Genomic DNA, 15,892 nt, shown 5'->3' with positions numbered 1-15,892 from the left:
CATTGTTTCCAGATGCCGAAGAAGTGCTAATATAGATCGCTGTTACACCAACATCGTTCTTCCGATAAATGATCGCCATATTGCCAAAAAGATGAGATTTCATTAATACATATTGTACGAATTTCAATGAATGCCTTTTTAAAGTAAAAAATGGATGAAAATAAATTCAAGCACCTAATAAAAATACACAGTAGTAACAGAACAATAAATTTTCAGAAAATTGATGATTTTCGTTATTATCATTTGTTTTTCAAGTATCATTTTAACCAAGAACATTACTATATTACATATCCGTGCTCTTATATCGTCTAATTATATAATGTATTAGCAAGATGCGAAGAAGAAGAAGAATACTTAGAAAAACAATAATGTACACATTTCTAAAGCACAAAATCTCTGAATGTTTAAAATATTCCTGAGAATTAATTCTTAGCCTTAATAGTTTATAATCAAGGATAACGATTAATGAGAGCATTCACAAGAAGCAAAAACAACTCCATTAGTAATAAAATTGAATAAAAATTGACGGATGTATTGATGAATATTCATTAAATTCGCCAGACGGGGTAGAACCCGATGAAGATAATCAATTTTTAATTAAAATATAAATTGAATAAGAATCGTAGTTCTATTTGCATATTAATACTATTTAGATCATATTATTGAACATAAAACACAGAAGATAAAACAGACATAATGCTGTCTGATTAGTTCGAACACGCAAACGAATGAGCCTGTCAAAGTCGTCTGGTTGTCAGACGTATGCAAAATTCTTGAAAGCAATAGTGATAAGGTTATAACTCTAACCTATAAAATATTGTGGCTATATAATTAACTGTAATTTTTTGATGTACTATAACGTTAAAATAAATTATATTTGATAATATTTTATGGAACGATTATTTTCATTAAATATTGTCACTATTTCTGCTCGTTCTTGTGGCGTATATATATCCGTAATAAAATTTGAACGTCCACATAACACAATGGTAGCGGGACTTTTGCCCCACCTGTTATATAATACATCTTGTTCAAAATATCATAGTAGTTTATCAATAGACTAGCGACCCGCCCCGGCTCCGCACGGGTGCAATGCTGATACTAAATTAAAAACACTACAGAAAAAATATGAACGTTGTATATAAAAACATAGCGGCCCGCTCCGACTTTGCACGGGCATAAAATATATATGCCTATGTCACTCAATGAAAACATGATTAAAATCGATCCAGTATTTTTGGTTCATTCATTACTGCCCTTGGCCTGCACGCATTAAATTTGGAGTAAAACAATTCCTCTTCCGCTATACTTACTATGAAGATTTCCTGCTATCTTTGGAATATCTAAATTCATACAATTTTTATTACATTACACATTTTTAAACGCAAATTTTAAATTTGTAATATCTCCGAAAATATTTGTTTAATTTACATGCTGTAAGGAACCATATTGATCTATATTAATTGCACACTGTATTTAAGGTACTTAATTCGATAAGGATTAATGCCGTATTGCTTAAAATAGCTTCGTAAATAAGCCATTTTCTCACGTAAAAAATAAACAATAAAAATGGTTAATGTGGGTTATCCCTAAAAGATAAACATATACCATCGCGGACTTTTTTGTAGACCTTTTTATGGTGTACAATACTGTAGTACATTAATTTGATCTAACTCGTAGGGTTAGGCAGCATTTTTGCTAATTGCTAAATAAGCCTAAAAAAATAGGTTAATTTACGATATCACGTTAGAAACCTCTAAAATTAGCAATGTTGCCTTAGTATATTATGCATGTATTATACATATAAACCTTCCTCTTGAATCACTCTATCTATTGAAAAAAACCGCATCAAAATCCGTTGCGTAGTTTTAAAGATTTAAGCGCACATAGGGATATAGGGACAGGAAAGGCGACTTTGTTTTATACTATGTAGTGATGACAGCTGTAGTCACTAATAAACAAAAGTCACTGACTTATCTATTACTGCCATCGTAAACCAACTTTTACCATGAATTACTACATAATATTGCACGGGCAATTCCCCTTCAAAGGTGATACAATCGAAAAACGAACAACTATAACAATTAGTGTCAGCTCCAAATGAATTCTAAATTAAAGCCAAACGAACACGACGCCGTAATCAGCCGGGCAAAAGCACATTTTCCCGGCGTAGCGAGAAATTGGTTACTTTCGCTGGAAGTCAGCGGGACGATACCGGCTCGCGATTTGGATTATTTCATGCATTACCGTACTTCCAGTTTATTAATAAAATATCTCGAGACACGGGATTGCACTTTCAATTGTACACGTCCGAAATAGAAAGCGACTCATCAAAGGAAAAGAACACCCAGTCGCCTGCTATATATCCTTGTTTTTTTTCGTCGATACGGTCATTGGATGGTAAACCTGGTCGGAAACAAATAAAAGAATGTTCGCGGTTGCGAGTAAAATGGTAAAAGTAAATAAAAAGTGCATTTATCATCATTATAATCACCACCGTCAATTTATATCTCGTGCTCACAAATTTGTAAATTTCATCATTGTAGTCGATTGGTTGGATTTACTCCAGCTTCAAGGATCATTAATTTTCATTGCTCCAAATTATTGTTCAATTTATTGTTGAACATTTCATCTAAAAAACGGCTTTACATTAGAAGCCAATATGTTTGATGTATGTTATATAGTGCCACTAATACGGCACTGGATATTCTAAGTTAAGGGTGGCCAAAAAGTTAATCGCGATTGACCGGTCGATCCTAATTCGAGGCAAATTTCAGTCGATGGTCTATCGCTTGCAATTTTTAGGGTGGAATTCCATGTATCATGCACATTTAAGCGATTGTAGAAGACAAAACTTTCTAGCAATAGCTTAATGTACCCTAAGAATTTGCTAAGGTTAAATGAATATATAGCCTTATGTAATAATGAAGACCAATTCTTAGCCATTTTGAGCTACCACTGCATCTGCAATTGTTAACTAGCAAGAGGCTACTACTACTACTACAAAGTGGGGCAAAAGTCCCGCTACCATTTTAATTGCCTATAACTTTGCTCAAAGAAAAGATAAGTAAGTTTGGTTTTCATTTCATTCATAAAAAGTTTATTAGGTTGCTCTCCCATTTCAGACACAGGAAAACTTCGAATCATGTCTTGGTACCGTAACAGTAACTGCAACACCTTGGTCATTTTCAAAAAAATAGGAACCAATGATGTTTTCAGCATGAATACCACACCATACAGTTGTTTTTAGTGGATGCAATGATGTTTCATGAATTAATTGAGGATTCTGTTACCCAAAACCGAGTGTTCTGTTTATTAACGTGGCCACTGAGAAGAAAATGGGCTTCAATCTTCAATTTCACCAGACAGCATTAGCATTGCATTACTGTACTTAACTCATTGATTAGGATCTCTTGGTAATAATTTTTGGACTATTTGAATTTTGTACGGAAACATTTTCAAATCAGTTTTCAAAATTCGCCTTAAACTGCGTGCAGAAATGTGTGTAACTGGGAACCCTGTCTCCGAATTGATGTTTCTGGAGACTCTGCAACACTATCGCACACCAGAGCCACATCTTCAGCGTTACGAGACGTCCGCTGTCTTCCAGAAAGAGGCCTATCTGTTATCGTACCGTACTGTCGAAAATTCGCATGTAAACGATTGTGGTTTTGTAATGCATTGGACGATTAGGATATTTAATGAATTATTTTTTGCATAATGATTAACACAAATAATAAGTAATTATTGTTAAAATACAGAATATAAAATTGTACAAAGCAATACGGCATTGTTTCAGATTTCTATTGAAGTTTCTGATGCTAAGAGAATATAATAAAAACATTCAGATATAGAGCTTGCATCATATCGAGTATACCGCATGTATAAATTAACGAGATGGTAGCATACTTTTGAATGACGAATGCTTTTGGCAATCTCTCGCGTGGTTCAACGTGGGCTTAACTCGACCAGCGACATTGTTCTTTCGTCATCGCCATGTTGGCATTTCGAGGACCACCGTTTGTTTGTTCATTCGTGATTTTTTTAAATACAATTTCACTAACAAATGGTAGAAATATTACAAGTATCAGCCTTGATAAGAAAAACATATTTATATATAACATAAATACATTTTTCATTTCATATCTTTCAAGGGTTTTCTAGTTTATTATGTTTCTCTTGTTTTATTTTTAAAAACACCATTACATTAACCCTGCAAATTTGCCTCATTCTATGAATATATTTAAGATCATTTACTTCGTTCCGTGTCCCGTACAAAACAAGTCCTTTATGGAAATTTGAAATGATAGCTATAGAAACCACCAGATTAATCAAATAATTGAGATGTTGCGAAGAATATCCAATTTAAAATCCAACATAGTTATGGCGCAATCTTAATCGAAGAATATATAATGATTTTACCAAGCTCTCGCTTGAATATCGTGGGTTTCACGCGAGCAATGGCTTTGTTCTCTCGTCATCATCAACGTAATATTTCGGAGACCATTGTTAACACCCAGGCTCTTAAGAACATTTCATAACCTCTACCAAAAACGCTATAAGACCCAATTTAATTTGTCTTTTAGGTCAACGTCGTGCAGTAAATATTATTTCAAAAAAATTACAAAAATATAAAGTTGCTATAATTATAATATTAAAAACAGATCGTATAAAATTTATTATAATATATGGAAGAAGGACAAGTGAAATAATATAATTTTAGTTAAGAATAGATTATCAGTAAATGTAGTCAAAATCAATATTACATATATTATTATAATATAAATATAATATTAATATATAATGACTCATCAACGAAAGACAGTTCAATGAAATATACAAAACAAATGATGAGCTCCGGCAATATACACAGAGTTTTTCTAATTTTAGATATAATATTATGTTGCTTATCCAAAGCAAAATATTGAGCTTTGAGAACTAAGGGAAATACATAGAAGTACTAGAAAACTCATATTTCAGATAGTATATGAGCATATAAAATAAAAGGATTACGGGATTTATGTTATACTAGTTAAACGTATATATTAAATGTCATTTTATATATTTCTAACATCGCGTTAGACAAAAAGCAAAACACATTAGAACCAAAATAAAACAACTATACTGGTTAGTCGGAAGATACTCTCAACTTGATCTAAAATCAAAGAGGTTGATCTATAAGACAATTATAAAGCTAATTTGGACCTATGGGGTGCAAATATGGGGTTTCACTAAAAATTCAAATCAACTAGTCATACAGCGCTATCAAAACATGGTTCTTCGATTGATTACCAATGCCTATCGCTACGTAACCAACGAAGAACTGCACGGTGACCTGGAAATACAATGGATTTGCGAAGTTATCCAAGATTTCGCCTTGAAACACGAAATAAGATTACTAAATCATACTAACGCGGAAGCAATACAACTGCTGGACAGCGCGCAGGATGTCAGGAGATTGAAGCGAACAAAACCATACGAACTTATATAAAGTGTATACCTTTAGTGTAAACTATAGCTATACGTTAATAATTAATAAATAATTATAATTTTATAATTGAGGAGTACATATTGATGTATTTTCTCGTATTCGTCTTGCTTGTTAATTAATCCAAGTACATAAGAAAAGTAGTAATAAATTAATTGTAAATTAAGATTGTACTAAGCATATCTAATAAAGATGTTATAATTTTTTAAAATATATTTCTGATAAACCTTGGTAATAGATTTCAATTTTATTACAGTAATTTGCCCAAATATGTCATATGAACAAACCACAATTTACAGAAAATATTTTTTTATTTAATTAAATAAAACGTTGCTGAAAATCATAGTGTTGTTAGAATTTTACGTGTTGTTCGACTCACAAAAATATAAAAGAAGTAGTAATTGATATAAAGTCGAATGCAAGAAATTTTAAGCTCAACTGAAAAGCATCATGGAAGACCACTATTGGTTAGTAATGATTGTTTTAAACCCAACGTTATAAGAAAAACGATAGAAACATAAGTAGAAACGCTACAAAATGGCTTAGCCGGAAATTGCATAAAAATTTGCATGCAAACCCTCAACCCAGGAATCTTATCCCATTCAGACAATCCGACAGTGTTCTATGTCTATGTATTGTTCTAATCGATGTCGTACCTAACACCTCATGAAGTGATTAATTTGATTACTTAAATCCCTTGGATTGCCATATTATATTCTGTTGCTGTTATTATTGTTGCAATATCCTGTGTTTGACTGTTGTCTTATAAAACAATAATCCTGGTTTTGATCTCCCCTTTTTCTTTTTCCTGTAGGTGTACATTTCACTATTCATTTATAATTTTTTTATTGTCATTCTATTCTGTCATTTTGCTTCCTGTACATCATAATTTTTTCATATTCTGTATACATACTTTGGTATTTTTATTGGCCTCGGTATAGTATATTTGCATTATATTTAATTAATATTTTTTATATTTATATCTTCATCTTGTTTCGTCATTCATATTACCTGTTTAATTTTCTCATTATTCCTCTTTTATAAACTCTATTTTTAGATATACATATTATTTATATTATTAGAATACGCAATTTTTCAGAATAAAATTAAGAATTTGCAAAAACAAATAAAAACCGATTCACAATTACTATGATTCAGAAAATGGGTGGAAGATCCAAATGTCAATTTTCAAAGCTTTATAAACAAAGGTGTATCGAGATAACTGAAAGGAAATATGAACGAGTGTAATCATATTAGTGATCAGTGAAGTAGGATGGGAACTGTTGAGAAAACTCAAAATTACAAACTGTGGTAAATTTAATTATTAGGTGTTGGAGATAATTCGTAGCGTTTAACAAAATGCGGTGTAGGTAATGCAGTATTTCGTTGTTTTCCCCAGCAATATATTTCCCAAAACAACTGGTAATAAGCGCAAATAATTTGTTTGCTTTTTTTTTCGGAAATATTTACATTTACTTCATTAATTTAATACGAAAAAAATGTCGCCAAAAATTATTGCATTTTAACGGAAGTCATGCTCCAGCTGAGGAAACGTGTCGGAAGTGGTTTGGCCGTTTTAAAAGTAACGATTTTTAATGACAAGACATTGGACGATCTGAATGGGATAATTAGAGGAAATGCTTAATGACAACTTTGGTGAAATAATTTTAAAAAGCATATAAATCATTAGAACTTGAGTTGTCAACAGTACTTACAAAGTTAATTTACAAAATGAAACCCATGAAATTGAGGTATGTTATTTAATTTTTGATCTTTTGCCTCAACGACAAAAAGAAAGATTTTCTTTTACCAATTATGAAACGTTAATCTATTAGAACAATACCAGACAATGATGGGCTAGGACCAACGAAGTGTGGCCAATGGGATGGCTTCTCAGAAAGTGGTAAAACCGAATCAAACCATAACTGATGGTCGTTACCCACTCCAACTGATGATGATGTTGAACCATGCATTTCCATTTTTCAGTACAAAGAAAACTGATCCTAATTCATGGCTTTAGACATTTTAATCCACTGACATTTCTAACATTACTTTTTTGGTTATCAAAAGAATAAAGCCAACGAAAGTCATCGTTTCCTGGTAGAGACTTACAGTGAGTATACTCCAACCATAAGAATATGTGAAACTTGTGCCTTCAGGTGCGGTGATTTCAACGTTCAAGACAAAGAACATCCTGGTAGAATGATTGCAGGATTGCAGGAGTTCTTGGGAAGGAGATCCAACAAACTCAAAAACAATTTTCACAAAAATAGAATGTGAGCTGCTTGATTTGAAGTGATAGGAAGATGAGGGTCACGTGAACTGAATGACAGACATTTAGATGATAAAAAATTGAAAAATCATCAGTAGAAAAATAATGAAGTGCTACAAGAAATCATTTCTGCATTGAATAGTAATGGATGACGAAAAATTGATTTATTTCGAAAATTCAAAAAAAAAACACGGTTGTCACCTGGTGAAGTCGGCCTATTGATTGCAAGGCCAAATCGCTTTGATGGCAAAACCATGTTCTGTGTCTGGTGGAACTAGGTCGGTGTCATATATTACGAACTGTTGAAACCCGGAGAAACAGTTAATACTGATCAATACCGACAATAAATGATGGATTTGAACTGTGTATTGATCGATTGATCGTTCATAGTACGCTCAAAGATATGATAAAGCGATTTGGCAACATGACTTCGTCTTACACAACAAAATCAGTTAAACGAGTGCTGAAATCACCCGGATGGGAATTTTTATCACACCTGTACTACTCTCCAGTCCTAGCACCATATTTTCTTTCGCTACTCACGTTCATCACAAACCATCGGACAATGAGTAACGCGCGAAATAGTTGGGATTGGAACACTTGGAGTTGTACAAGTACTAGTACCAAACCTGTGTTTCAAAGAAGTAAACTTATCGAATTAGCAATTTATACACGATCACTTTCTGTGGAATAAGGAGTATGCTATTTCTGCAGAGTAGTGGATATATAGTAGGCTATACACACCAAAGATAATTAAAGATATTTCATAACATCGTAAAAACCTTTTAAATATTTTTAATAAACCTTTACGTTTGGTCTTTAAAATTAAAGATGTAGTACATTTTGGTATTTAATTTTACTTTTTGCTACTTTTTATGGAGATATTTTTTTAAATATCGATATTTTTGGCCTTGACAAACACGAAAAAGATCGAATTTACTTCTTCATCGAATCGTTATTTGGGAACACTCAAATGGCAAATCCTGCTCCACCCACCAGAAGGTAAGCAAATAGTTTCGATCAAAAAAATGTTTAAACCTAATTTATTTACAATATTTTAAATTGCTTATAGTGAATTTAGCTGATAAATGCGAACTAAAAACGTAAAGGCGCAAATATTGTTCGAATCTAGTCCAAGGCATACTTCGATAACGAAAACGCGAATGGTAATCATTTTTAAATTATCAACAAAACCTCGCTAATTATTTACCTGTTGAATCACATCCGTGCGCAGCACAGCAGGGACATCGAAACACACGCAACACTCACTCACACACGCACCCAAAAACATGAGATGCTCACCTGTTGTTCCCGTTCTGTTTCTGCTTCTCCAATTCGTCGGCTTCCTCCTCGCCGTTCCACTCGTAGTTCTCGGCGTCGGACAGGCTCGAGCACTGACTCTTCCGTTCACCGTTAGTCGCCGAATGGTCCGCCGGTGGTGTAACGACGAAGTGCGTGGTCGCCGGAGCCGCGCCACTGTTGACGATGACTGTATCACCATCGTTCGGTGACATCATAGTATGATTCGCCTGGAAGAACGCACAGATTTAGCCTTGATTACCACTGCCATAGTTATTCGGTCGAAAGAGTGGACCTGGCGCATGGAGAAAGAGAAGGGGGACGACAATAGAAATTGATAGATAGTTTATCGGCGGGATTCGTTGACAATGAAATCATTACGAGTAAAATGTCAAATAACTTGAACTATTTTATGCGTTCATAAAAATATTTATGGTTGATCTCTGTTTTGGTCATTCAATTTAGTTTGTTTATCACGCGTTTTAATGGTTCTCGCTCATTATACTTATGTCTCTTAAGATCTTATATAAGTGTTTTAATAAGTTAGTGGAGGATAGTACTCTGTATTCGTCGACAGTCGAACTACGAATTCTATAGTATTTTAATATAACGTAGGGGAAAATAATGTGCCTGAAAATGTCGATGTTGACGATGAATGTGACTATGGCAGGAAAGTGGATGCAATTTTTATATATATAGAGGTAACACATGGGTTGAAAAGTCCGAGACCTAACACATAGATTGCGTTAGTTTTACGGCATTCAGTTAATACTAAGATTTAAAAGAAAGTTGTCAAAATTTTATGATATTCTGCTTATAAGTTTGTGAGTTATTGCGCGATATTACATTTACTATTTTCAAAACAAGATTATGCAAAAATACAGTTTAAACGAAACAATGGCTTTGAAAGTATCATAAGGACTCCAACTCCAGAAACAACAATAAAACGGTGGTTTGCTGACTTCAACCATGGTCGTAGAGACACCGATGATGCAGAACGCAGTGGACGTCCAAATGAGGTGGAAACACCAAAAACATTTTAAAAAATACACAAAATCGTTTTCAATGATGGGAAAGTGAAGTTGCGTGAGTTGACATCGTAAAGATATTAAAAGAACGTGTTGATTTTATATTGCATGATCATTTGACTATGAGGAAGCTCTGTTCAAAGTGGGTGCCGCGTTTGCTCACCGTTCACCAAAAACAAGAACGAATTGATGATTTCCAGCAGTTTTTGGTCATGTTTAAACGTAACAAACCGGAATTCTTGCGTCGATATGTGACAAAGGATGAAACCTGGATCCATCACTGGATCACCATCTGAGTGGACAGCAATCAGTGACAGGCCTATTTTGAGGCAAAAGATAAATCGTTCAACAAACGTGGTATTGAAATGTTAGAACGGCGCTGGAATGATTGTGTAGCTCTTGATGGAGATTGATGAAGAAAACCAATTTTAAACAAAAGAAAAATGCGTTTTCTTCTAGAAGTCTGTGGTGAAAAATATTTTATCCGTAGTAACGTTATATCATTTACCAGATTACCTACTATAAAAGTGACAGGCTTCCTACCAAAACAGACAATCTAAAGAAATGAAGAAATGACCGCTACAAACAGAAAATATTAATATCCTTGCTGTCACCACTCTCTTGTATCCTCGTCTCGAAGATACATTTCCAAAATGCATTCAGCTATTCCAGAGCCATTAGGAGTATTAAAGAATTGATTTCAGACATTGAAATGAATGAACAAATTGCAAACGATCAACTGATGAAGAATTCTACAACACAAGTGGAAGAAAACCAAGCTGCAGATAGATATATGGAAAGATAATTATAAACTTATTAACGAAAATAATAACATTTTGTATGGTCAACGTGACACGAATGGCAGACTATAGAATTAAATTTTATTCAAAAATCCCGGTAGGTGATTTAAAACAAGACCCATTACTTTTATGGAAAGTGCTAGAATCCACCTATAGTTTTAACCTTGATTACCACTGCCATAGTTATTCGGTCGAAAGAGTAAACCTGGCCCGTAGAGAAAGAGAAGGGGACGACAAAAGAAATTGGTAGATAGTTTATCGGCGGAATTCGTGGACAATGTAACGATTACGAGTAAAATGTCGAATAATTTGAACTATTTTATGCATTCATAAAAATGTTTATGGTTGATCTCTGTTTTGATCATTCAATTTACTTTGTTTATCACGCGTTTTAATGGTTCTCGCTCATTATACTTATGTCTCTTAAGATCATATATATAAGTGTTTTAATAAGTTAGTACAGTATAGTACTTTGTATTCGCCAACATTTTTAGCATCGACGTTTTGGCATCTATGTGTTCGATGCCATCGGTACATCTATGTTATGTTATAAGAATAAAATATCGAATTTACATGATTTGACGATTTTTAAAACTGAGCTCTGGAATCAGTAACAATATTAATTGACCCATTAGTGGACCAGAAATGTTGAATGCAAAAACGTTTGTGAGATTTTACGACCGATTGAAATAACTACTCCAGAAGTCTGTGGTGAAAAATATATAACCTGTTGTAGTAAATTTATACCATCTAAGAGATTACCTACTATCGATATTTTTTTCTTAAAAGACAGACGGTATTTGGAGTTCCATCTGGTAGTTCGATATTTTAGACATTTCACTTTTCGGTCGTTTGTTTTTTTAAAAAAAGTTTGAATGTTAATGCAACGTTTTTTTTAATTGTACAGAAATCTACAGAAATAACTGCCATGAAAGGTAACATTGTTGATGTTTCTTCGGGGGTTGTATTTGCCTGATATGATATATAGATGTGATATAAGTCCAAGGAACGTTATAACCTCATAAGAGTCCATTTCAGAAGATTCGATGCTTAGTAAAGGTAGTGACTCCTTTTTAACCGATTTCGAAAAAGGAGGGGGTTCTATGTTCGGCTGTATATTTTTTTAAATATATGTTCGTCTATTTCTCTGTCAGTTGTGAGCCGATTTTCAAAATTATTTTTTATTCGAAAGAGTGCACTTTCGAGATGGTTCCAGTGGAATCAAATCAGGATCTGTGGAGGGAGGGGGGGGGGGTGAGTTAAATCGAGCGAAACGCTCAAATTTCAAAGGCACGCACAATAATTTCACATATTTTTTATCTATAATAATCAGATAATTGTGAATAATGTTATTGCTGAGCTAGTGTGACGGAAAACCATAAATCGTTCACTGCAAAAGTCATTCAGTTTGCTTTTTAAGCACAAACTATAGCATATACAACGTCGTAGAAATATTATATACTACTGCTACTATGGTGTAATGGTTAAAGCGTTTAGCTCACTAACGAAGGTTGTGGGTTCGATTCTCGGCGGGGACAATAATTTTTTGTTGTTCAGTTAGAACATTTGTCAAATCACCTAGACTAGGTAGCGGACCCAGGGGCTTGAAGCACTCCTTATTTTCAATCATTTATTTTACTGTTTCTTGTGCCGCCCAACCTGAGTTTCATCAAATGATTAGTTTCTCTCACAGAATATTTCAGTTTTCTCTTGTTAATTCTCATTAATTATTTATTAAATCTCCATTTATTATGTTCTATCTATTATATTAATTTTATTAATATCGATTTATTATTCTCTATTTATTATTTTCCATATATCATTCCCTATTCGTTATCCTCAAATTATTTACTTATTTATCCTTTTATCTTTATCTGTTTTATCCTCCTTTATTATAAAATCTTGAGCTCTAAAGTGACAAAGTAGCAGCCACAACCAAAGAAAATCAAGTAATAGCAATACGGCAACGGAAAAATGCAGAAAACCATGAAAATGGAAGTAGTAAAGTCAAAATATAACCACAGAAGTAGAAGAAGCAGCAACACTTTATTCTTCAGGTAATAATGATCACTTATTCGTCAAAGATAGGAAGACAAAAGACCTCTTAGGCTAGATTTAGGAATACGCAGAAAATTCCAGTGGCCATTCATAGTAACGAAAATGAACAGAGGAATATTGGGTGCTGACCTCTTAACGATTAAGTCAACAGTTAGATCCACACAATTGTACAAGATGCGATAAGTTCTATATACTACCGTTATTTTCAGATATCATTAACGATTTATTTGGTGTAGTCTCCCTAATGCTTATCAAGCAACTGTTTGGCTTCAAGTATTTTCAGTATTTTACCCTCCCTAGAAACAATCTTTGATTTACACATAAAATTATTTTTTAACAATAAAAAGTGTTCCCCTAAAACCAACGTAAATAAAAATTAAATTAACTTCAACATTAATATCACAACATGTTCGCACTTATTATATGTGTGTAAATCAGTACCATAGTAAAAGTAAATTTCTATGCGTTAGATTCATTATATTTCGTTAAACAAATGTTTAACAAGTAGACTGATGATTTGAAAATGATATACAATTTAAACGAATGTCATAACAAAGGATGTCCGATTGCAAAAAAGACCGACGATACATAGAAATCGTCGGGCCATAACATTTTCTTCGCTTGATCAAGTGCGATCGATCGCATGTTACAAAACCCGCGTAATAAGAAGCTGGGAAAACGCTAAAATGAAATTGCTTCACACGCATCCTGTTCTTTGATCTCGCGGTTACGAGGAAACACTTTTAAAAATATACTTGAAACAAATCGTACCCGATCAGTTCGGGGAAAATAAACCTTATTAATAGGATTTATTATTATTTATCGTTTTAATTAGTGCCGGAACATTGTTGAACATCAAGTCATTAGCGGTTTCGGAATTAGTTATTATTTCCGGAAAGAGTTACGGCGTTCTCTATAACTAATAATTTTTGTATTAATATGGATAGATGGCGTTTTACATGTTTTATGGTAATTAGTTCGGAAATGACGTTAGTTTCAAATTAAATCTAATGAGCTTCGAGATACTCAAATTGGAAATACATTTACGAAATAGTATTAGGATTGTAATTTGATTTTGATTGATTTTCAATAGATGGCGTCACTTATACTATTCATGTGGCGACCGCCACGACCCTTTAGGCCACCACCAATTCACCATCAACAACTACAAAGGTTGGCAACGCCGGTGGATTGGTACCATGCAGTTCTGGAGTATAAAAGGCCATCACGACGACGTCTCGCTCTCTTTTCTTATCACCGTCCCCCTGTAACAGTACCACTTCCACAGCGCTACCGTACTTCCTTCACCTTAACCTAATATCCTGTCAATCCTCCCATCGACCACATGTATCAATCGCAAGTTGAAATAAACAACTTTGATTCAACCAGTGTTTTTAGTTCCCGTGCAAATTCCTTCCAAAAATAGTAGTGAGTGTTCTGATAGATAACCGCAGCGGCAGCCACACTTTTCGACCGATCGACCGACCCGACGAACATTCCTACATTCATTTATTAAAAAGAAAAGGAAAGAACTGGTTAATTGGGAGAAAATCATAATTATCAGTACATAATAAATCTCTATTACATAAGCAAATATTGAAACTTAACAGGACAATTGAAAAGTCCCCGGCCCACCATAGTAAAACACATTTTTTTTGGCAAAATTAGTTTTTTTATTCAACATAATTCCCTTCAAGGGTGATACACTGATTATAGCGACCAACTATATTATATCCAACTTCTCGATGCCATTTTTGTAGTACGATTTGCCCTTTGCTTCAAAATAGGCCTTAGTTTCGGTAATCACCCGTTCATTCAACGAAAATTTCTTCCCAGCGAGTATTTTTTTGAGATCTGAGAATAGGAAATAGTTGCTGGGGGCCAGATCTGGAGAATACGGTGGATGAGGAAGCAATTCGAAGAGGAGCATTCGAGATGAGGAGCATTTCATGGATTTTTGCCATCGTTTTCACTGACTTGTGACACGGTACATTGTCTTGGTGAAGCAGCACTTTCTTTTTCTGCAAATGCGGCCGTTTTTCAGCGATTTCGTCCTTCAAACGTTCCAATAACGCTATGTAATAGTCGCTGTTGACGATCCGTCTTTTTTCAAGGTAGTCAATGAAAATTATTCCATGAGCATCCCAAAATACAGACGCCATAACCTTGCCAGCCGACTCTTGCGTTTTCCCACGCTTTGGAGCGAGTTTATCGTGTGCAGTCCACTCCGATGACTGTCGATTGGATATCGAAGTGAAATGATGCATTCATTGTCACATATCGACGTAAAAACTCGGGTTTATTACGCTTGATCATCTTCAAACACTGCTCCGAACCATCAACTCGTCGTTGGTTTTGGTTAAAAGTGAGCTCGCGCGGCGTCCACTTTGCACAGAGCTGTTCTATACCCAAATATTCGTGAATGATATGATGTATACGTTCAGTTGATATCTTTAGAGTGTCTGCTATTCTATTCGATTTCAATTTACGGTCATTTAAAATTATTTTGTGAATTTATTTAATGTTTTCATCGGTAACAACTTCTTTTGGACGTCCACTGCGTTCACCGTCTTCGGTGCTCATTTCACCAGATCTAAACTTAGCATACTAATCCTTGATGGTTGATTTTCCTGGGGCAGTGTCCGGAAACTCGACATCTCGACCAAGTTTTTGCTTCAACTGTTGATCCGACAGCTGTCAAATTTATACACGCATCTTTTGAGGATTAGGGCTAACTAAAAAACATATGGATTTAATTGTAGTAGCGCCATCTATGTGTCAGGTCGAGGACTTTTCAATTGACCTGTTATATGGACATACGGAATACAAATGTGGGGATGTTACACATGTCCAGAACAAAGTCCTGAGAAGTATTGTAAGTGCACCGAGATACTATAGCACTGATTCGGACACATTGGGACCTTCAGGAGACATGGGGACAGACTCC

General features: G+C 34.3%; 1 protein-coding gene and 1 long non-coding RNA gene across 4 annotated transcripts in view; both read right to left on the bottom strand.

The window, feature by feature from the left end:
• The window catches only part of nuf (rab11 family-interacting protein nuf), a 97,214-nt gene that overhangs the window by 47,884 nt on the left and 33,438 nt on the right, over positions 1 to 15,892 (bottom strand). For all 3 annotated transcript variants that reach the window (XM_076416649.1, XM_076416651.1, XM_076416650.1), the window contains exon 2: positions 9,063 to 9,289. In XM_076416649.1, coding sequence (XP_076272764.1) covers positions 9,063 to 9,277 — 215 coding nt within the window. In that variant the 5' untranslated portion in view covers positions 9,278 to 9,289. The remainder of the gene's footprint in view (positions 1 to 9,062; positions 9,290 to 15,892) is intronic.
• Positions 6,285 to 8,667, bottom strand: LOC143204188 (uncharacterized). Its single transcript, XR_013007540.1, has 2 exons — positions 8,057 to 8,667; positions 6,285 to 8,019 (listed from the first exon to the last, which is right to left on the bottom strand). It is a non-coding gene; the product is annotated as an uncharacterized LOC143204188 (long non-coding RNA).

This window comes from Rhynchophorus ferrugineus, unplaced genomic scaffold (genome assembly GCF_030347505.1).
Source record: "Rhynchophorus ferrugineus isolate W39M unplaced genomic scaffold, kcgeb_rfMv2 rfM10, whole genome shotgun sequence".
NCBI classification, from domain to species: Eukaryota; Metazoa; Arthropoda; class Insecta; order Coleoptera; family Curculionidae; genus Rhynchophorus; species Rhynchophorus ferrugineus.
The sequence above is the reverse complement of the archived record's forward strand: the minus strand, read 5'-3'. Positions and strand labels throughout refer to the sequence as shown.